Raw genomic sequence first — 24,126 nt, 5'->3', positions numbered from 1 at the left:
TTTTGAGATCCTTTTGTGACAAAGGAATGTTGAAAGCTCTGTGAATCATACTGAAATAGGTGGCTCTCTTGTGTGCTCTGGGATGAGTAGAATAATTTTTTGTGTTGATTGTTTGCATATGTTTTCTAAAAATGTTATAAGATATGTTGTTATTGTTTCTGATTTTGTTAAGATTTAGGAAATTTATTGAGTTTTTGATTTGCTTTAAAAAATTGTGGATGAATTTAGACATTTTATAAGTGGGGCTTGGCTTGAAGTTTACAATGGGCCTTATTGGAATACCCTCTTTATGTATTTTTGGGAGTGCTCTTGCGACAGGAATACTGGATTCATATTACTTAGTTTGTAAGCATCTTGTTCACTCAGTATAAAGAGATATTCTTTAAAGTTTTCTTTAGGTTTATCCCTGCAACCTTGTGGAGTTTTGCAAGAGGTATAGGCCTCAGGCAACCTGTAATAAGCCGACATGTTTCATTGAGCACCTTGTCAACTTAATTTGCATGGGTAGATTTATAAATTGATTAATATTATTAAGAAGTGTAAAAGCATTAGTATTAAAACCTGTGTCGACCGTGTGGATTATTGAGGAGAGAAGAACCCCTTGAGGAGTACGTCTTTAATGTAAGTTAGACGTCTAATATTTCAGCAACTAGTAGAAGAGTGGGCACAGGGTTAAACATAAATCCTTCTACACTTTTTAATAACATGAATGAATTCTTCTCCTGCTTTTACGGCCTTGTCGGACCACTTAAGTGAATCATTTTCTGGTCATCTTCTTCAAGTTATCTTTCAGAATTGCCCAGTAGCTTTTAATTCAATCTGATCTTTTCTGTCGTTCCTCATCTGTAAACACCTTTCTTGTATGTTGTTTGCATGTTTTTGGTGTTTTTCTCAGATTCTTTACATTTTCTGTTTTGTTTTGCAAATTGTCCAGAGTTATTTCTAGTTCTTCCATATCCTCTCTAATTTCCTTAATCCATTCTACTTGTTGCTTCAGATTCCAAAGTTTCTCTATAATTTTTCTTGGTAATCTGGTTTCTGGTGTCTTCAAATGTGACCGAAAATAGAGATCATCTTCTTCCGTATAGTATCTGTCATGAGTTCCAGTTCTCTGTACACCACTTTATTTGGCACTATCCACCATTGTCCATCTTTTATGATATTTCTTATTTATGCATGTTCTAGCCATTCTTCTCTCATAAATAGAAAGTTAAAAAATTAAAAAATTACTGTTATTAAATTTGCTTATGTTATTTCAAGAACATAACCTGTATATATCTAGCCATACTTGGACTGTGCGAGACCAAGAAGAGGGGTACAGGGGAGATCCCTTTGAGAGGAGGATACAGGCTGTATTACAGCGGAGGACCTCAAGCAAAAAATGGAGTGGCCATCATACTTAGAAGAGAAATCCAAGAATATCTGGAATATACAAAGTACGTCAGTGATAGGATGATGATGATGATGAGACTCCAGTTTGAAAATGGCGTGAAAGATCTATTTCAGTTGTATGCCCCACAAACTGGTTGCATAGATGAACATCTAGAGGACTTCTTAGAGGAAGTGGAGAGACAGATAGAAGATAAGGAAGTACTATTGATGGGAGATCTAAATGCACAAGTTGGAATGGAAAGACAAGGAAAGGAAGATGTTGTAGGGCCCTTTGGATATGGAAATGTAAATCCAGAAGGCGAGTTGTTGGTGGATTTTTGCATGAGGAATCAAATGATTGTTGGAAACACCTGGTTTAGGAAGAAGAACAGTCAGAAGATTACAAGGTATGGCTGGGGAGACAGACGAACAAAGACCATGATTGATTATATAATCATAGAGAAAGAACACCGGAAGAACCTTGTAGATGTAACAGCCATGCCTGAAGAAGCCTTTGGTGGAGATCATAGAGTTGTGATAGGAAAATTGAAAGTTGAAAAGATTGAAAAACCCCAATTAAGAAGAGAGAAAAGAATTAAAGTATGGAAGTTGAAGGAGAAAAGCATACAAGAAGAATTTCAAAGGGAAATAATACCCTTGGTACCCAGGACAGAGGTGGGGAATGTTGAAGAGGAATGGAAAAGATTTAAGGAAGCACTGGTTGGATGTGCAGAAAAGGTGTGTGGTAGAACATCAGGAAATGTGAAGGACAAAGAAACACACTGGTGGAATGATAGGGTAAAGATTAAAGTGAAGGAAAATAAAATGGCAAGGAAAGCATGGAAAACATCTAAGACTGAAGAAAGTAGAAGAAAATATGTGGAGGCAAAGAATTTGGCCAAGAAAGTAGTGGAGGAAGAAAAGAGGAAAAGCTGGGCCTTATTCACACAGAAATTGAGAGACGATATGCAGGGTAGCAAGAAATTACTGTATGGTATCTTAAGAAACAAAAAGAGAGATCAAGTAAACACCAGATTTGTGAAGGATGAAGGTGGCATAATTTTAACAAAGCCAGAAGAAATAAGAAATAGATGGAGAGAGTATTTTCAGAAGCTGCTGAACACAAGAACGGCTGACAGTCATTCAATGGACGACCAGGAAAGGCAATTAGTTGACGAAGAAATGGATAAAGAAATTACAATGAATGAAATTGAAATGGCAGTAAGAAAGATGAAGAATGGAAAAACTGCTGGAATAGATGAAATTTCAGTGGAGATGATAAAGGCAGCTGGGGCTGTAGGCCTGCAGTGGACATATCGGGTTCTCAGGAATGTCTGGGAGAATAAGGAGGTCCCTGAGGATTGGCAAAAAGGAATAATCATCCCAATTTTCAAGAAAGGTGATAAGAAAGTTTTGAAGAACTACAGGGGAATTACTCTAATATCCCATGTTGCTAAGATAATGGAAAGGATACTGGAAAGTAGAATAAGGTTGAGGGTTGAGAAGCAGATACAGGAAAATCAGTTTGGTTTCAGAAGTGGAAGATCAACAATAGAGCCCATTTTCATTATGAGACAACTAATGGAAAAGCATTGGGAGTACGGGAATGATATGGTGATGACATTCATTGATATTGAAAAGGCATATGACAGTGTCCCTAGGACAAAAGTTTGGGACAGTCTGGTGCAAAAAGGAATTGGACAGGGATTAATAAAAATGATCATGGCATTGTATAAGGAATGTTGTAGTTGCGTGCAAACACAAGTTGGCAGGACAAGTTGGTTCAAAATAACTAGTGGGCTGAGACAGGGAAGTGTTCTATCACCAATCCTGTTTACAATAGTAATGGATGACATCATGAGAACGGCAAACGCAGCATATGGAGGAAGAGAAATGAACATGATGTTATTTGCAGATGATATTGTGATTTGGGGAGAAGACGACAGGAAGGTTCAAGAACAGTTGAATGTGGTGAATGGGAAGATTGAAGAATATGGATTGAAAATAAGTGTAGAAAAGAGTAAAACTCTTGTTATGACTAGAGGGGAGAAAGAAGGGAAAGGTCAGATTAGACTTGCAGACAAGCCCCTGGAAGTAGTGGAAACGTTTAAATACCTGGGGAGTGAATTAATGGAGAATGCTCGACTGGATGTTGAGATTAGTAAAAGGATTCAAGCTGGAAGTTGTTTCTATCATAGTGTAAGAAATATGTTATGGGACAAAGATGTGCCAATGGAAGCAAAGGATACTATGTACAAGATGTATTACGTACCCATAACAACTTACGGAGCAGAAACTTGGACAATGACAAAGAAGGATGAGAGTCGAATACAGGCAGCCGAAATGAAATTCTTGAGGAGTATGATACAGAAGAGTAGACGAGACAAAATAAGGAATGAGAAAATCTGGGAAGAAATTGGAGTGGAAAAAATGAATGATAGAATAGAGAAGAGCCGACTAAGATGGTTTGGGCACATAAAGCGAATGAGCGACGAAAGAATGCCAAAAAGGGTGATGGAAATACAAATCCAAGGAAGGTGAGGCCGTGGACGACCACGATTGAGATGGAAGGATACCATCCAACGCAGCATTATAGAAAGAAACCTGGACTGGGACACAGTGTTGGAGGAGGAGTGGTGGAAAGACCGAAGAAAGTGGAGAGGAACCATATTTGCCCCTACCCGGCTACAGCTGGATAAAGGGAAATGATGATGATGATGATGAACCTGTATATTTAGTTAAACTGTTACCTTTTCAGGTGTAACCTGTTGTTAAATGCTTTTCTTTCTAAATTTTATTAAATATAAATTAATTTCAAACGACTGAAGGATCTAACAGTCAGGGTGCGAAATCAGAAAGAAATGGTAAGGGAAAAGGATCATAGGGCTTAACTACTAGTGTTTATTTCAGGCAGTGTCCGGCAGGGGAAGGGGTATATAATTCCCTTGTAACAAGAATGATAAACATTGGAAAGTCTTTCTATTATTTCTATATTACGTGTATTATTGCTCAAGTTTCTATGAAAATATGCACAGTGAAAAACATTAATTTCAGTAATATACATATTTTACATTTCCCTCGTTACTTTATAATGAAATATACCCCCCACCAACCGGAAAATTTTAGCAGGGAGAAACCTTTGAGATAAAATCATCTGGGAGGGAACACCCCCCCCCCCCCCCCCCCGGATTTTTCAACCTACTAACAGTTATAGATCTTGAATGATGATCACTCAAAAACTTCAGAATACCATGTTTAACACATATTTAGAAATCAGACTTGAACTCATAAACACTAACCTAACACTCCATTAACTACACTAACACGGTTAACGAACACTTGACTGTAGTTGTCACTTATACACACATCACTGTCACTGTCTGAAACACTCTCTCCTAACAAGAATAATTACTTGACACACTCACATCCTGTGGTGTAGACTCTGAAATGTTCAACTTCAACAAACAAAATCATATTGTTTTTCATAAAGCAGAAGAGGAGCATAGGAAGGCACAGGAGAGGGGGGAAAAACAGTATTAAGGGGGAGAAGTTTTCCAGAAGCTTTACCATAGCTGGCAAAACAGTGAAGTGAGTTACTTTGGAAGTGTGTTCATCTGAGTTTTTAAGTAAGGAACTATGCATCATGTCCCTAAACTTTTGGATCCTGCCTCGTTCTGGAAATTGGCCAAGAATGTATGTATTTTGAACATAACCTCTAGAGGTGGTTTGTCTGTGTTTCATATGAACATATCTCTGCTGTCTCCTAGGTGAAGATGGAGCGTTCCTGATTCGTCCTTCGTCGCAAGCAAAGAATCCACTTACGTTGACCCTGTGGTATAATGGACGTCTGTACAACATCAGCGTGAGACAAAGACTTGATGGTCGCTATGCTCTGGGCTTTGAGAAGGCTAACGAACAGGTGAGTAGAAACAATGACATCTTCTACAACTGAACGCTGTAACTGTGACATCCTCTTATGCCCTACCCTATACTACATACATCATTATAGACCATTATGCGTTTCAGCATTCAGTCTCCAAGCCTCTGTGAATTTACTAAACGTTGTGATAATCCTCTATTTGCAACCAGTGCTGTGGCCTCATGTAGTTCTATACCTCTTTATCTTTAAATCATTACAAACCAAGTCTAACCATCGTCGTCTTGGTCTCCCTCTACTTCTCTTATCCTCCATAAGAGAGTCCATTATTCTCCTAGTTGATCGCAACTGCGAGCTCACTGCATTAGCTTTGCTGCTCCTTGATTCAATCTCACTTACTATACTACCATCCTGGGAGAACACACATCCTAAATACTTAAAATTATCTACCTGTTCTAGCTTTATATCACCAATCTGACATTCATTTCTCTTGGATTTCTTACCTACTGACATCAATTTAGTCTTCGAAAGGTACATAACACACTGGTTCATCATAGCATTTCCAGCTATTCAATCCCTGCTCTGAGGCACTGATTAGAATGAGCAGTGTGCGCATTTAATGGAATAATGGCACAGGAGTGTTTGCGGCTGTCACTCCAGCACTGGAACTTTTGACTGTTAGATCGGCAGCGTAGTACTGTTCGTTAAAAGTGAGAAAATGTGAGGTTTTTCATTTGATCAAGTATTTTATTTGATAATGTTACTTTTAATTGCTACATTCCTACTGATGTCATTGTAATGATCTATGTTGACTTCAGTTGGGAAAATCACAAAGACAGTCTTTCTGAATATTCCGTAGCGAAGCACTAGTACATCAGCATGCACAGTGAAAAACATTCATTTCAGTAATATACTTGTTTTACATTTCTCTCATTATTTTATAATGAAAGAATACCCTCCCCCACAACACCCGGAAAATTTTAGCGGGGAGGAACTTTTGAGATAAAATTGTCAGGGGAGGGGAGGGCATTTGCATTCATTTTCTGCAAAAGGAATGTCTTTGTGATTCCAACGGTGTACAACATACCATAAATACTACCGTAAATTCCTCCAAATTTGTAGATCCTGTTCATATCGCTGATAAACTACAATTTAATGCGCAAGCAGGCTTGAAAATAGATGTTCCTGATAAATTTATGGAACTAGAGTTCGTCAAATTAATTTTTGAAATGACTTTTACAGTTTTTAAGAAAATTAATTTTCTATCTATATATATTTCTTGTTTATGTGCATGAGATTTTGGAACACTATGGCGAAAGCAAGATATTGAAAGAGTTCGTAGGTTTTGAGATCCGGTGTGTATGCCATTTGGAGGAACTTAAACCAGATAAGGTCGGTGGTGTCAAAGTGTCGAAGCAATGTGTGAAATGGGGCTGCGCTGCTGGCGAGAGATGAACGACTCCTGCTCTCGGGAAGATCTCGTATTCACCACAGGCAGAGGAATAAGAACTGCCAGGTTATTGAATTTCCCTCTAGGAGAATCAAATGCTCATATATGTGGCTTTGAATAAAATGTGTGGTGTGACGTTGCCTGGAGGCTGTGATGTGAAGTATTGATGGATGGCCACAAACTGTGCAATTCTTGAGATACTGTTGCTAGTTAACAGTGCGTCACACGTATTGTTACAGGACACTGTTTTGCTGTGCACATTTTTGGTAGATCACCAGTTCTAAGCGTGTCTCACGGACACAGAAGGTAAGTACTGTAACCGAGATCCCTGTTCAATCAAGAGCATTGGAAGGTTCCATTGGTATCCTATTGGCCATTTTTGTTCTGTACTTAGCATCTCTTCTGTACTGGGTATGACCTATAAGATGAAAGTCTATTTCAAGTTCAATGCAACCATAAAATCTAAACATTCAATGCATCAGTTGTTCAGATGAGTTGATCACGTTTTACTTTCTTTCACACCCTTGTAGGTTTTAGCTTGTGAGGATGAGGCTTATTCCGAGCTACAGTGGCTTGTTTTAGTGAGGCAATGCTCTCTTCTTTTAAGATAAACATTGCGTATATACATGGTGGTGGGAAACATGAACCGGGTATATGAGTGATGAATCTTTTGAAAGAATTAATTCGATATCTCGCACCGCATCGGCTGCTCAATAGGCCAATCAGATTGCTTCGCGGGTGAATTGAGCCGGTGTTGTTAAATCTGCACATAGCTTAAGACCGGCACGAGAGCACCAGTCGAAGAATAAGACTTCACCAGAGGAGAGGTTTGAACGCAGACCTCCGAGCTGAGAGGATCACGCTGCGGTGACACGGCGTGTTTGTGCACGACTCTCAAGCCGTCCTTAAGTCACGTGCAGATTTAACAACGCTGCCGTGCAGAGCCCATTTGAATTCACCCACAAAGTGATCTGATTGACTAACTTCAGCAGCTGATAAAATTACGACAGTGCGAGTTATTGAATTAATTCTTTCAAATGACTTATCAGCATGACAAACCCTTTATTCTGTTTCACGTTGTTTTCAACCACCATGTATTTATAGAGAGAATAGGACAAGTACACATAATGGCAGGGAGGAAGAGAAAGAGAAGACTAGGACAAACATGAAAACACAAAAGGATAATCTCCACACACATACATCGGTCCCAGTTCTTCTGTATCCATCTCTCCTCAGCCCTAACAAGCCTGTTCAGGAAGGCGAGCATTGAGGGGCCTCTTGACAGATCTTCAGTCTTCATGTGGGATAAGTACAGGAAAAGGGAAGAAACATAAGACAAATATAAATACAGCTGGTGAAAGATCAGAATCACAGGACAAACACACAAGGAGAAAAGGATCCGAATGGGGTAATATACAGAGAGGTCCAGAAAAATGTAGACACTCTTTGACAGTTAACATCTTTGGAACAAAATGACATATCGTTGCAATTCTTGCACGGTAGCGTAGTCAATTGTTTTCCCAACAGACAATGGTCACGTGAATGGTGCAACAATCTTGGCGTACGTTTTTCTGCAGATGACAGTGCAGCAGTGAATGAAGTAAGATTGTCGTTTGAGCAACGCAAGGCCGTACTGAAGTGGTACTGGAAGTACGAAAACATAATGGAGGTACAACGGCAATGGCGTAAGTACAGAACTAAGCCACTAACACATACAACAGTTTATCGTATTCGGGATAAATTCGAAGCTGACGATACTGTTCAGGATGTGCATAAGAAAAAGTGTGACCGACCAAAAACATCAACAAGTCCAGCTTCCAGCGCTGCTGTGTTGCAACATTTTACTAGGTCACCTAAAAAAATCTGTGATTCACGGTACACGTGAAAGAGGGATAAGCCGATCAACCTTACGACGAATTCTGAAGACTGCAAAGTGGAAAGTGTACATTTCAAGAGCGCTGCACACTATGAACGAGGACAACCTGGATCGAAGGATGGAATACTGCGAGTGGTTTGAAGGCATGCTTAGCAAGGATGAACTATTTGCAGGGATGGTTATCTGGTCTGATGAGGCACAATTCAAACTAAACAGTACTGTAAACTGCCACAACTGCGTGTACTAGGCTCCTGAAAATCCTCACGTTCACGTGGACAAACATGTTAATCTACGCGGTGTTAATGTGTGGTGTGGTCTATCATCGTGCGGTTTGATTGGCCCATTCTTCTTTGAAGGTACTGTAACTGTGAGGTGTATCTACATATGCTGCAAACATTGATTTTACCTGCCATCTGGAAGGTGTTTGGAAATGAAAGATTTTACCTACAACGAGATGGCACTCTGCCTCACTAGCACAGAGATGTCAGAGCCTACTTGGATGAAAATTTACCGGGACGATGGATAGGTCGAAGAGGTGCTGTTGAGTACCCACCACGGTCTCCAGATCTTACACCTCTTGATTCTACCTATGGGGGGGACCTTGAGAAATGAAGTTTATCAACAGAAGCCAGCTACACTGAATGAGCTACGAGAAACCATCGAGGCATCCTGTGCAGTTATCACACCCACAACACTGACAGCCGTAGTTCGGTCAGCAGTTCAGTGGCATCAACGTTGTTTGGCTGCTAATGGGGGTCACCTTGACACACAAAACTTCCCCCGTGTGAGAATTGTAACGGTATGTCATTTTGTTCTATTAATATTGACTATCAAAGAGTCCTGGACCGCTCTGTAAATATTGGAAACGTGCTGTTCTCTCTCTGTATATGACCTGATTTGATATTTGTTTGTTTATTTCCAATACTTATTCCTTAAAATAGATGCTCATGCTTCTCCTCTTAGACTGGAAATTTTCAGCTGATCACTTTTTGTGCAAGGAAGTGTACTCTTCTGTTTGTAATATGATGTACATTAACCCAACTTTGATGCTACTTGAATTTGTTAATTAATGCTTACCATTGTGTTTCTAGACTTTTTCTTCAATCGAAGAACTGGTCGTCAACTACCAATCTGAGAAACTAGTCCTATACAGTGGGGGAGAACAGACTGGGACGACGGTACTAACCACTACGCCGAGGAAGGACTCCTCCAAATAAGGTAGAATGTTCAGTCTTTTACTAGCACACACCAAGAACAACAAAAAATAATGGCTTAAGCCACCATAGCTCAAACGAGAAAACACCAGAACAGTTGGCCATATTTTTTCTGTGTGTTTCAGAAATACATAGCAATTGCAGGTCGTGAGTTCCTGATATGTAGAGGAGACAAAAAGGTTATATAAATATGGGTCCAAAAATTTTTAATTATTGAGATATATCAAGATGTAAAGTATTGTAAGTTACTTGCTTTGTGCATGACAGCACCAATGCACGTTGTAGTCTTCGTGTCTGTGTGTCATCTTGTTCACTGAATACAGTAGATAGAGATGGACCAATTGCGTGGCCTTCATGCTTTCCTGATCTAAAATTTGTTGTGGAGTTACTTGAAGTTGTTGGTGAGCGCGATTGCTGTGGTTGCTGAAGTAACACTTCATGGAAGAATTGTGCCAAACAATACGTTCATCACCATGTATTTTTTAACGTTTTCATATCGCGATAAGATTTTAATTAATTAATATCATGTTAGTTCTGTATTGACTTTGAATAACAAAATAAAATAATTCCTTTAAATGGAATGTTATATATTTTCCACCTTCCGTATTTCAGTACCATCCACTAAATTAGTTGGAGATCTGAAAGAAAAAAAACAATCACTTTCCTACATTTACTTATAACAACAACAACATTTTTCAAATAATTAATATCTTTAAAAAAAATTAACTTCAACATACTGTAGCTTTCAAAAACTAATAATACCAGTTTTAATTATTTTTCAACACCCACATCATCAGTAATAATGATAAATATTTTGCTTCTGGTATTTACAAACTTATACACATTGTAACTCTAGCTATACAGGTCAGGCAGGAAGGAACTTTCATTTACATTATCAGGAACACATGAATGCTAAAAAATACAATAAATTTTCAGGCATGAACAAACATATTGCAACATTTGTGATCTACTGATCTAGGATCTAGCCCTACCATTGGGCGGCAAATGTAACCCTGGGGACGTCAGGATGTGAGCCTTATACACTCAGGGTCTTGACGGGTTCTTCTCGTTGTGCGGGGGCTATTTCAGAGAGTTGCGGTACCTCGGCTAGCTAGGTGTTTGGATTGGTGCGTAACTTTGATGGTTCGAGTTCCTGACTTCTAATGGTGGTGAATCGCGTCATTTACAGGAGGTCGTGTTGGGAATCCTATCAGGCAACCAGGTTTTCAAGTCCAATTTGTGGAGTATCTCTCCGATTTCATGACGCCCTGTGTAATTCATCGATATCTTGCCTATATTCGCTATTATCATGGCTCGTATGACGCATACAACAAGTTGATCTGGTTTCTAATGTTGGAACTATCTTATAATTCATTGTGACCATGAGGTTGGAATTTAATTCACAATTAAGGTTGTTTACATCTAATTACTAACAAAAGAATGGAGATATTCTGGATTGGATTCCGTTTATTCAGTGAAATATCCCTATCTAAGCTAAGACGAAACCAAAGAGTGTATTTAACCTTCCAACACATGAAATCATTGCAATCGAAACCAATCATTGATCTGTCTCTACCTCAACATAATGCAGTGATATCAGTTTTATGTAATTCTCATTTCCCAAAAGCTAGTTGTGAATACAAGTTCACAATACCAATTAATTAATATTAACCTTGAGATTGATAACCATTTTGAGATCTCATTGCGCATGTTCTATCTGAATGAGGCAACCTATTTGATAATATTCTTTGCTTAATTGCATTATCTTTGATACCTCTGTGTCATATTTTATACCATGCATGGTGTACATTTGTAAGAAGTTTTGCATTTATTTAGGTCAAATGGGTCCAGCCAATAATGCCTTTTCATGGGTCGATTAACCTAAACTGAAATTAAATGATCACTACTACGTCCTAATTAAATTACGTTGTACTGAGGATGCTCGCCTTAGTGCAACAATAACTGCACACCTATCCTCACACATACCTTCGAGGATCATTTTAACCTAGCAATAATGGATGATATGGATGATGAGTAGACAACACATATATCAACAAGAAATATTTACACTCATATATCAAATCAAAGCATCACATGATATCTACACTACATATAATTAATTACTATGTCCATGAAGTGCTACCCTTAACCTAACAGATATCATGGTGCGCATCCTTGTAGCCAGGTGTGTGGTAAGTTCCCTATACGCCGCAAGCATATCGCTACCATATCGGCCAAGAAGCATAATAACCAAGCGTGAATCTCGAATACGTTATTCATGACGTCGTGATGATAAATCGGATCATAATAGTCGACATAGCCTCGCAGTTAGTAATCATCAGCATTACAATCACAGTATACACTTACGTATGTAACATACATATCCATTAACATTGTTTGACTCCAAAGTAAACACAACACACCTGAATGGCACGCTCTTCGTGACGAATCACATGGTGAACTTTCACTACCACATCTCAGATTAATTCCATGACTTTCATTACACAGCACATTTCACTATAAAAATCATTTAAGTACACATGAACTCACCGCAAGCTTTGTTAGCATATCACAATATCATACTGCACTGACTTATTACCACCATAACTATCAACATTGCAGGCACTTAATATCCACTTGGCACGCACATCATTATTTATATATTCATATCACGTTGTCTCATATTATTATCACTCGTAGCTTCACACTAATTGTATTACTTACCTGCATAATGTCTTCTCTAGTACTACGATATGCCGTAGTTTCTTGCTTATCATCATAATAATAATAAACATGCTGTGATCAATTACTCGACGAATAATTCGCCCTTGAATTCATGAAGTTCACTATCACGCTATACGCAACAAATCACATCTCCATTACCCGTGCGTGTCAGCGTTTACATCACATTATAGATATGCCATGTCACATATGCTCCCATAAGCCCATAAACCTCGCAGTAATTATGATACAACATAATGTAAACAACACCGACGTCGACTCCCTTCCATAAATGATCACTCACGCACATGATACCAACACCGTGTCGCCAAACGCGTATGTAAATTCCTACATGCCAAATAATTCAGTATCAAATCGCTTATTGTGCACTTATTCTCACGTCTCAATGAACTACTTCAGGACATGTCTTAACACTACTGTCTTACATTATAGCTACTAAAAAATGCAACAAAATCAACCATGAAAATGCATTATGAATGTGTGGATGATTACTGACTTGCAGACCAGGGTGTTGGGCAGCCCATGGTCTAGCTAATCCTTCCCCGTAACCACGCCATTGTCTCGGTTGGAACCCGCTCTCACATTTTAGCTCTCCATGTTATTATTATTACCTGGACTCATTTTCGGAAGCATTATTATATTCTCATGTAGATCACACCTGAAACAATCTAGCATTAGTTTACCAAATTCACACACAATCATTATTATATTCAACAATGCATACACTCCTTGATATAAGTAATTATTCACACGATACCGACATTAACTTCTCAAGTACAGCATTGCTTTACATGTAATGGCTTGGCTCTGTATAACTGCTATTATTTCATCACTATTTGCCAATATTAACACAAATTCATAATATACGTCGCATATTTCGATTCCTTTTCACGACTAAGACCATATACACTCCAACTTCCATCAATATATTCTCACAATCTGCTTGCTTTAACAACGACCTTTTCCAAGCATCACATCTACTGACTACAAGCCAACAGCAAGCCAACAATGACACAGCTCTGTATTCCGCCTTTCTCATTAGAACAAGGACATGGAACAGAAGTATATTACCTTAGATGTACAAGTTCATCTTAAGAACATACCAGTGCCTATCGATACATAGGTGTCACCACCGTCACTCTTACCAACTCTCGATATTTTACTTTACATGAAATTACCCTGTTTGCATTCTCTTTGGTTTCGTCTTGTATAATACACTTTATAATCTACATACAGCTTAAATTTAACATTATATACATAAATTTATACATCTTCGCGCTCTGTCTTCACGTTCACTTTCTTGCGTTCTCGACGTATATAGATGACTGCAGGTCCAGACTGTTCCGGCGCCATGTTTCCGGGCCTCGAGTTCTCCTTCATCACTCATGCTGTCGCCCTCGTTCCGCATGGAAACGGCACAATATGACAAGTTATATTGACAGTTTTACTTCTATCAATCAAGATATAACAATTGTGCATAAAATGCAAAAAGGTACTTCAATGAACATATACAAAAACATCCACATTCCATTACATCAAAGAAATAATCCTAGTAGTGATCTAAATTAAATTCCTCAACACACCAATATCTTTTTTTTGTTGCGGAAATAACCTATTAACCTTCAACAAGGTTGCATGAAAGGCATGTTCCCTGTCTAAAGAATATCAAATGAACTTTGCTTCAGAATCATAAATGTTTTTATATAATTCTTTATTCACAGAATTTTTAAATTCATTAATGGTAAAACCATTCTCAGAATATGTGTTTTCATAATAACAATTTATTAAATGAACATAATACATTAATAGCTGAAGGAGATCTCCCGAAACATGTACTGTTATATGTAATTCATCAGATTATAACTTGTTAAGTATTTCCATTTAAAGGATTAATAGTAAAAGTAAACTCATGTCGTCATCCCAAGGTGGTGCAGCTCTTTTCAGGCAAGCCCTCCTGCCAATCTTAAATTTCTGGCAGTACCGGAAATCGAACCTGGGCTCGGGAGGCACCAACTGTTACGCTATGGAGACAGCCAAGGGATATTTTATTACGCAATGAGATGATGAGCAGAAGCATGTAGTATGGCAGGGAGTAAGAATTTCAAATGCTTCTTATAAACTAATGAACACCGGGCGAGTTGGCCGTGCGCGTAGAGGCGCGCGGCTATGAGCTTGCATCCGGGAGATCGTGGGTTCGAGCCCCACGGTCGGCAGCCCTGAAGATGGTTTTCCGTGGTTTCCCATTTTCACACCAGGCAAATGCTGGGGCTGTACCTTAATTAAGGCCACGGCCGCTTCCTTCCACTTTCCTGTCCCATCGTCGCCATAAGACCTATCTGCGTCGGTGCGACGTAAAGCAACTAGCAAAAAAAAACTAATGAACAGAGTGCATCATTACGGGAAATTTAAATTCAGTTCTAACAGAAAAGAGTGACAGCTTACAATATTTTACAATCTGATGTCCCACTAATTATGAATTTGTGGACAATGTACCCTAAAGTTCTGCCATGTATTTTTTACACTCCCTGTTTGTTCTCGACACTACGTAATAATATGTAATGAAACCATTTCTTTTCAGTTTCAACAATTAACTGTTAGGTTCTTCAATCTGCTGGAACTAATTTTGAGTAATAAATTTATAAACCACCTAAAAGAGGAATGAGTTAATTAAAATGGAACGACAAGTTTCGTTCTTAACTTGTTCGCGGCTGCTCGGACATGGGTAGCCGTTACCGTGGTACCGTAATACCTTTTTTGCTTAATGGAGTTTATTTCTGTGTATTTATCCATTTTAGATTATTATTTGAATTATTTCGATAATATTTCTGAGCATGGGAGCCACGACGCACGGTGCATCAGTGGCGCTAGTGATGAGCTTTTCGCCTGCAGTGCCGTTTGACACAGCATGTGCGTCATGACAGATAACAAAGTGGAATTGGAGAAAAAATGTTTTGTTTGGTCGTAGATATTCAATAACTTTCCTACGACAGATAAATATGTTTTTGAACATTTCTCGCTAAAATGGTCCATGGTAAATTTCGTGTTATTGCTGTGTGAACAATCACTGTACAACAGACATGGTCAATGCAGTAGCCTCTAATAGTGCACTGCAACAAACACAGGTAGATATGGCATTGTTTGGAATCAATTACTTCTGACGTTTGCAGAATTCCACAAAATATTGCTCAAGACTCAAGCCTGGCTGCCCTGGACAGTAGAGCATGCAGTCCTGCGCCGCCGCCCCCTTCTAACACTGTCTGCACGGATTCCGTGACCTACGCCCATTCACCTTAGACACGCATTTACTGGCTAGATGTGAAAATGTGTTCCTATAGGCAGTGCAGTAGATTTTGGGAGCCTATGAGATGGTGTTTCTTCCAATGAAAAGGCCCTGGAACCTCACTATTCTCTGTTGATATTATGCCGAATTGTAATGACTCCAGAGAATTAACCTAATGCCCAGTTTAACCTCATGTTTAACAACAGCTTAACATTGCACAGATGAGAGGTCTGCTTGTTTACATAGTATTTGCTGCAGTGTCACGCATGTGTGTTGTCATTGGCACTAATTGAAAGTGGAGTCATGAAGCACATGTATCACCATCGGTCACGAACGTGTTAAAAAGAACATCATCAGATTGTATCAAAATCACTCGCAAATATTTAGAAATTTATAAATATTTATTTGTATTTCTGTTTACATACTTGAAGTCTGGAACTTATTTTAATGACTTCCTCTTTTCTCTCGTTCCAAGCATAGACTGCCTGTTAGTTTCGTCAGACTGAAGAACCTAACGGTTATAAACAACATAATAAGCTGAAAGTCTATTACAAGTAGGTTTAAGCATTTGATGACTAAAACTGTGTGTTTATATTACAGGACATGGCAACCCAGGTACTTGTTGAAAATGATGCAGTCTGCTGGTCTTGGGTCCAACTTGACAGTGATATACCATGCAGGGTATTGCTCTCTACATACCGTACAATGTTGTAATATTGTGTTCAGGTAACAAGGATCTACTTTGGAGGATGAAAGCAATCACGAAACTAAAAAATAGAACTTTCAGCAGCACTTTGTGTACTTCTCAGTAACAATGTTATTTTAATACAGAACTTTTTGTGGATAACTTAACATGGAAATAAAATTGGTAGGTTGTGTCACTGTATTGTGAAAAGTCAGGTTGCAAGTTTCACAGAGAGGGAAAGTCCTCTCAGTTGTGTTGATGGGATGTGGATCACTCCAAGTACTTAAGCATTATTATAAGGAAAGATCTTCGTATTAACGAAGTTGTAAATAAAGATTACAGATCTCTTCACATGATTATGAATGGGGGCAGCCTGCCCTAATATGCTATAGCACACACAATTTTTATTGGTGAAAAAAAAAAAAAAAGATAAATTATATAGGTACAAATTAAGAGCCTCCATAGCTCAAACAGTAGTGTGCCGGCCTCTCACCACTGGGTTCCGTAATTCAAATCCTGGTCACTCCATGTGAGATTTGTGCTGGACAAAGCGGAGGTGGGACAGTTTTTTCTCCAGGTACTCCGGTGTTCCCTGTCATCATTCATTCCAGCAACACCAATTTCATCATTTCATCTGTCAGTCATTAATCATTGCCCCAGAGGAGTCCGACAGGCTTCGGTAGCTGGCACAATCCCATCATCGCCACTAGATGGGGGCTTCATTCATTCCTTTCCTGACCCGGTCGAATGACTGGAAACAGGCTGGGAGTGTTTATGTTATTTTGTTTCATACTTTGTTTCTAGTTTGTAATGGTAGTTTTAAGATAAGATTATGAATATTGCTCTCAGATGTACATTGTTAATGAAGTGTGGTTAAGTGTAAGAGAGGTCCATGAGTCCTAACTTCGCCACTACAAATAAAGGCAAATATAATAATAATAATGATGATAATAATAATATCTCTATCGATGGATCCAGTAAATGTGCAGACATTGTCCCTATTGATAGGAAGAGAAACATTGGCATTGTTATTGATCCAACAATAAGGTTTGAGAGTAACAGTTCACAGGCCAAAGAAGTTGATTCTGAAAAGAGGAGACACTACATACCGTGTTTTAATTTCTTAGAAGAAAAGTATCACATACCTGCCAGGTGCTGCGAGGTGATTGGCTTGTTCTTAGGTGTGGAAGGATCTATCATTAAATTTTCAGTTATATTTCTTCCTTCGTTTTTGCATTCTTGTTTCATTTTTAAAACATATTTGTTTAGATTTCTTACATAATTAATTGTCAATAGCCTGTTGCACTCTTCTGGGGCAATGGTTAATGACTGACAGATGAAATGAAATGATATTGGAGAGTGTTGCTGGAATGAATGATGACAGGAAAAACCGGAGTACCCAGAGAAAAACCTGTCCCGCCTCCGCTTTATCCAGCACAAATCTCACATGGAATGACCGGGATTTGAATCACGGAACCCAGCGGTGAGAGGCCAGCACGCTGCCGCCTAAGCCACGGATGTTATATGATCAGGGATACCTGTACAAGAGGGGAATTTCAAAATTAAAAAAATATGTAAGCACATTTTATCCTAAGATAGTGTGTTCCTCATTAACACATTGTAAATTCGAAGTCCTGATTCTCATCGTATTGAATCTATATAAAAACTAGCTGTAGGACCCAGTGTTCTTGAATGTTTTATTTTAAGATTAGTGTTACCAGTTAGTTATGTGTGAAGTGAATTCCTAATTGGGATATTGATTTTAGCATCTATTATGTACTTTTAGAGTTATTTAGATGCGTTTGATTTTAAGTTTTAGATTATTTAATTTTCAAGTAATACTTTATCTTGTGGAAGCTCAAATTGACTGGGAAGTATTTGATCTTTTCAAAGAATAATAAGTGAGAACTATATGAATTTATCCGTCATCTATAGATATGATCTACACGATTTCAACTACCATTGAGACTGTTACCAATCAGCCTTGCGACTTCAAAATCGGTGGATTCAATACTAATCTCGGTCATTTTAGACTACTTACTATTAAAACCCTTTCAGCCTCCCGTCTCAATGGAGGCTGAACATGGACTTAGGTATTCAGAGCATCACAGTTCGTCTCAGTGACACATAAACAACGGATTCGACTTTAATATCGGTTATTTTCCATTATTTTTAAATGTCATCCCCTCCAATTCCCCATCCTCAGCGGGGGTTGATATGTTTCATCCCCATATTTTTTTCCAGATGGTAAGTCATGTGTACCAAGTTCCGTTGAGAGCTATTCTAGAACATACCCACATACACCCCATATATCTCGGTTATTTTTTTTTTACATTCACTTTCATCCCTTCTCAACCTCCATACTGATTGCGATGAAGTATAACTTAACCATCTACATTGTCACAGTTCAACTCAGCGACCTGGTAAACGATAGTATTCAAAATTAATATCAGCCATTTTCATTTATTTTACATTTTACGTTTTATCCAACAGTATTTTTTTCAGATAGTAAGTAATATGTGTACCAATTTTGTATGAGGGCTATGTTGGAAGAAACACACATACACCCTTAATTTCGGTCATTTTGGACTATTTCTTTTTCACCCCTTCTTATCTCCATGCTGATGGGGGCTGAACATGGACTTTAACAACGTTCGGAGTGTCACCATCCATCTCAGCGACCCCGAAAACTATGGAATCAACACTATTTTCGATTATTTTTATACCTCACACCTCTCTCGCCCCCACCCTAAAGGGGGCTGAACATGGACTAAAAAAATCTGGTGTATCACTATTCATCTCAGCGACGCTGAAAAGTATGAATTCAACACTATTTTTGATTATTTTTATAACTCTGCTCCCTCGTCCCTGCCTTTAAGGGTGCTTGTGGTGTCTTTCCCCCATGAGTTTCGTTTCCTGATACTAAGTCATAAGTGTACCAAGTTTGGTTGAAATGGTTCCTATGGTTTAGGAGATGTAATACTTACATACCCAAATACAATGACATTTATATATATATATATATATATATATATATATATACCTATTGATAGATTACATAGACTTGTCTTAGCTCGCTGGGAACCCCCAGTTGCTCTTCGTTAGGAGTAGGTGATAACTCGTGTCATTCCACTATTGATATTCTACATTTTCCACAGTTTCTCAAATGTTTTACACATATAATACACAGTTATATTCTTCAAGCTGGGCAGACCTATTGAAGTTGGTCCTATGGCATGAAAGTACATCTCGAAAACGGCATGTTGGATTGCTATTCCCAAATTACTGGCATAAGAATGAACCTCCTATCAAGAAAGGTACTTTATAAAACATGGCGGCCATTCCCATCCTCCTATATACAGCATCTATTACCGGACTATTATGATGTAGCATAAGCTGCTGTCACCTAGTGACAACGTGTCCATCAAGTCGATCCAATCTTGGTGCGGCTTTGCAATTTAATAAAATAAAAGAAAATATTTATAAAATCCTCCTATCAATACAATTCAATTTATAAATATTTTCTTTTGTAAAGTGATAACCGTCAATACGGAATGAGATTCATAACTTGCAATTTAATAAAATTACATAAAATTACTCATTATAATAAAACTACCGTACCAATCCAATTTCGTTCAAACCATTTCATAATTTCTCTCAGATGTAATAAGAACAAACTGTAAAAATTTCAGCAAAATTGGTCCAGTAGTTTTTGAGTATTAATTTCAAATATACAACATCCAATTTTTTATATATATATCTCACTTATCATGTCACAAAGTTTTGCTATTACTGCTTAGTATGAGTATGATCACGTTTTTCCTAGCCCTGAAAATGTTATTTGTCACCCCTTGTGAAAGAAACGTGATTTCCAACTCAAGTAAAATCCATCGCCACAGCTGCATGATTACTGAAAGAGGCCTTAAATTCCTGAACTTCACAGGGTAAGTTGAACGTTCGGGGAGAAAGCCGTTAGGCTCAGGAATGTTCAGTTATGCTTGCCGATTAGCAGCAAGATTGCTGAATAACATAGTGGGTCTATTTGTGTTTGTATTTCACATTCCGTTCAGAAGTTAGGCATTTATTTTGTGTTGAGTGGTACAGTGAGTGTGATACGGTAGCCTATATCTGGAGTAGGAACATAATTGTGTGAAATTGACTAGCGTCATGCATATTTGTCTTGTGATAGCCGTGAAATTCCTTACGAATGAAGACAAAATTAAGATCTTTCAGAAAGTGAACTGGCATCCACATCTTTAAGTGCGCAGAGCTTGCGAATGTTGAACTCGCACCTTCGAGTTTCTATTTGATCATTCGACTTGGTCAAAGCTTTTCAAAACAGCGGTCAGTCATTCCTCCTGATTCCTCCCGGTCACACATGATCGAGTGTCTAAGAGTGTGACCAGAATTTATGTGAGCATTGCTGTATTATTAAGAGTGTGATTAGTATTTGTTAGTGATGTGCAGTTGGAGAAAATGTCACTAGTGGCCTTAGTCATCCACAAGAAGTTCTATACTGAAGGTACAGTAGTTACTGAAAACAGTCAGGTTTTACACAGGAAGTTCTTTTTCAGTTTCACAATTACCTACCCTTTTCACAGTAGATTGTGGTTGTACCATCATTGCTTTTGTCTGAACTGTGTCACTGTTTGTGAAAAGCTCAATTGTTCCAGTCCAGTACTTTGATGGTGGTAATCATCAGTGATGCATAGTGTTCAGTGTAGACTGGGGAGCTGTATGAAGAAGACTAGTTCTCTTTTGTCCTTGAGGAATGCTACAAGACTGTCATATCAGTTGTTGTAAAAGGTACCATTTACATCTAGATCTGTAGCAATGGAGGTATTCATGAAGCATGTTTCTGAGATTTGTATTCATTCAGCATACACACTGAGAGAGACAAAACACTAGACCAAAATGTTGCCTCTCCAACCACTGTATGCGGCAGTAGTATTATCCCAAGAAAGAGTATGGACAATGCAATTGTTATGTGAAAGAAACAAGTATACTGTTTTAATTTACTTCAGAAGTCTGGTGTTGTACATATGGAAGGTCAAGGCAACAGCTGGGAGACTACTCCCCAGAAATGTAAAGGAAAACTAACACTCTGGATGTTGAGGGATCTAGTTGCAAGCCACCAGCCTAATAATAAATGCAGTCTAATGCAGAGCAACCCTTAAGATTCTTCTGTGGAATGCCAACTCCAGTGTGGTTATAATTCTCATCAACACGCACAAAATATAACTCAAAATTAAAACAATTTTTTTTTTCCAAAGAAGATTCAGTAAGAAGATAACTAATCACATTCCCAGAACATCTGAGACTCACGCTTTTGTAAAGACTGCTTTTAAAATTATATTGAACATGTCATCAAAAGTATTTTAGCCATAAGCCATTTTAACTGTTAAAAATTTTTTAAACCGAAATTTGATAGTTTCACCCATCCACCCACATGTACTACAGTTTTTAGTTTTGCTAAGGCAAAAAAAAAAAAAAAAAAGTATCAATTAGGTGGAATCATTGATTTATTTCTCTCAATTGTAGACCATGTCACATTGATATGGGTCATGAGGATGATAGTTTGCAAGTAATTACAAGTCGGAAGAGGTTTCAAGGCATTAAAGGATTTATAGATCATGTAAACATGCTTATCAGTGGAAATATGGTGATATGTGTACTATCAATCTACATAAGGAATCATAGTAAAAATTTAAGTCTGTATGCTCTCAAGCAAAGAGAGATCAGACTATTTCAAACTTTAGAGAAAGAAAAAAGAAACACATTTGAATCCCAAATAAATATCCGCAAGACAAGACAAGACAAAAAAGAAACACTGATTTGGGCTGATTCATATACTGAAGGAAGGCAGAGACCTCCAGCTTCAAAGATATACCATTTCCATCTCCACAACTTTTAAACTTTACAACCTAGAACAAAATGAAGTTAGGCCAACAGTAGTCTGTACCATCCATGGATGTCGGCATCAAGGCGTTAAGGAAATAATCAAATAATGGTCTGTCGATCAGGATTTTTGGGGAGAGAGTTCAAATATGTACAGGTTACATGAAAGTTCGTGGCGTCGTAAGTCAAAAACTATTTAATATGAACTTCGGTAGATGGCAGTAACAGAACTTTGCCCCAGTGCGGATGGTAGTTTTGTGCTCTCCGAAGAGCAGTAAATTTAAAACAATATGCTTGTTTCTTTCATATAACCACTTCTTTGTCCATATTCTTTACCGATTATGTATATTTATTTATTCATTCACAGAAAGTTCTGGCATTGGTAGTCCAACTGCTACAAAGACTGGTTATAGAGGCAACAGTTCAGTCTAGCGTATTCATCCAAACTGATTTTTCAAGATTCGGTCTCAGCGTATCTGTTGAACTGATGTCTCTTAAGTATTCATCCTGGACGCTTGATAGATCCTCAGATGTAACACCACCAAAGGTTATGCAGTTACAAGGAAGCCGTAAAAACTGTAATGAGGATTGAGGTAGATTACTTGACACAAATCTTAGACATGTAATTGCAACAGATTTCAATGCAAATGGGGTTCTTAATAATGTGCTGTTGCTCCTGGAAAATGGACAGCAGATCTCGTGTTGAGAAGAAACTTTCCAAACCAAACGTGAAGAGCTGAGTCAATCCTAGAGTTGATTACATTACCTTTATCTGTGTAAGAGACCTGTGCCATTGAAATTGTGTATAAAAGCTGATGGAAACTATGTATATTTGTGTAATAAATTACTATGTGTTATTCAAAAGATGTACTTTATTGGGGGAAAATGACCAAACCTGTCCTAATCATTCCACTGACCAGAAGAGTACTGTATTTGTAGTGTCCTTGCACTCCTAATTATTATGTCTGTACAAAGTGGAGTTACAATTAAAACAGAGTTTGAATTCCAACACAGTAGAACCTCGATTATATGTTCCCGGAAACTACGTTTTCCCGTACTATTCGTTCAAATTACGTGGTCCCGCGAGCATCCTAATTAAATCACGTAAAAATCCCGCATTATCCGTTCCTCGAAGAAACGATTTCCCGGATCAACCGTCCAGAAATTTCAGTCCCATCAACGCTAAATCCTCGATGACGCGTTTTTCAAGAAACTGTATCTTACAAAAGGACGGTTACGGCATACTTACGGATCTTGGTGTTGACGTCCCGTCATTGTGGTAATTTGAAGAAGTACTGTACTGGAAAAGCGGTCGGTGGTGAACTTGCATATGGGATCATCTTAGTATCTCATTCGGGTGGTATTGTTTAGAGAATCCTCGGAAGTCATAAAGCAGAGAGTGCCCACGACAATTGGAAGGAGACAGAGTACATTTCGACATCTCTACATGAAGACAGAACGAGTTTCGTCAATTGTTTGTACTTGCAAAACGTCTACATTATGTCCAGGGTCAGATGTTTATATTTTTACTTTTTTCGAGTCTGTCGCCAAAGTTTTCGGCATTTCTCTCCGGGCACTGTATAGTCACTGGACTTTCAGGCAGGAATCGAAACTGCTTCTTAAGTAACACAAGTTTAGTATTTTAATATTATCGTATACGATTATGTTTATTAATAGTTATGAATTTCATGTTTTTGGTCCGTATTGAACTGAGAATAATATATAAGTAATAA

At 38.2% G+C, this 24,126-nt stretch overlaps 1 protein-coding gene across 1 annotated transcript in view; it reads left to right on the top strand.

Annotated features, from left to right (window-relative positions):
- LOC136883524 (B-cell linker protein) overlaps positions 1-23,257 on the top strand; it is a 323,973-nt gene extending 300,716 nt beyond the window's left edge. Inside the window, exons 13-15 of the mRNA XM_068229921.1 lie at positions 5,139-5,290; positions 9,666-9,792; positions 16,411-23,257. Coding sequence (XP_068086022.1) covers positions 5,139-5,290; positions 9,666-9,791 — 278 coding nt within the window. The 3' untranslated portion in view covers position 9,792; positions 16,411-23,257. The remainder of the gene's footprint in view (positions 1-5,138; positions 5,291-9,665; positions 9,793-16,410) is intronic.
- The last annotated feature ends 869 nt before the right edge of the window (positions 23,258-24,126 follow it).

The sequence above is a fragment of the Anabrus simplex genome, chromosome 1, assembly GCF_040414725.1.
Source record: "Anabrus simplex isolate iqAnaSimp1 chromosome 1, ASM4041472v1, whole genome shotgun sequence".
In the NCBI taxonomy this organism is placed as follows: domain Eukaryota; kingdom Metazoa; phylum Arthropoda; class Insecta; order Orthoptera; family Tettigoniidae; genus Anabrus; species Anabrus simplex.
Note: the sequence above shows the minus strand (reverse complement) of the source record. Positions and strands in the feature narration are given on the sequence as shown.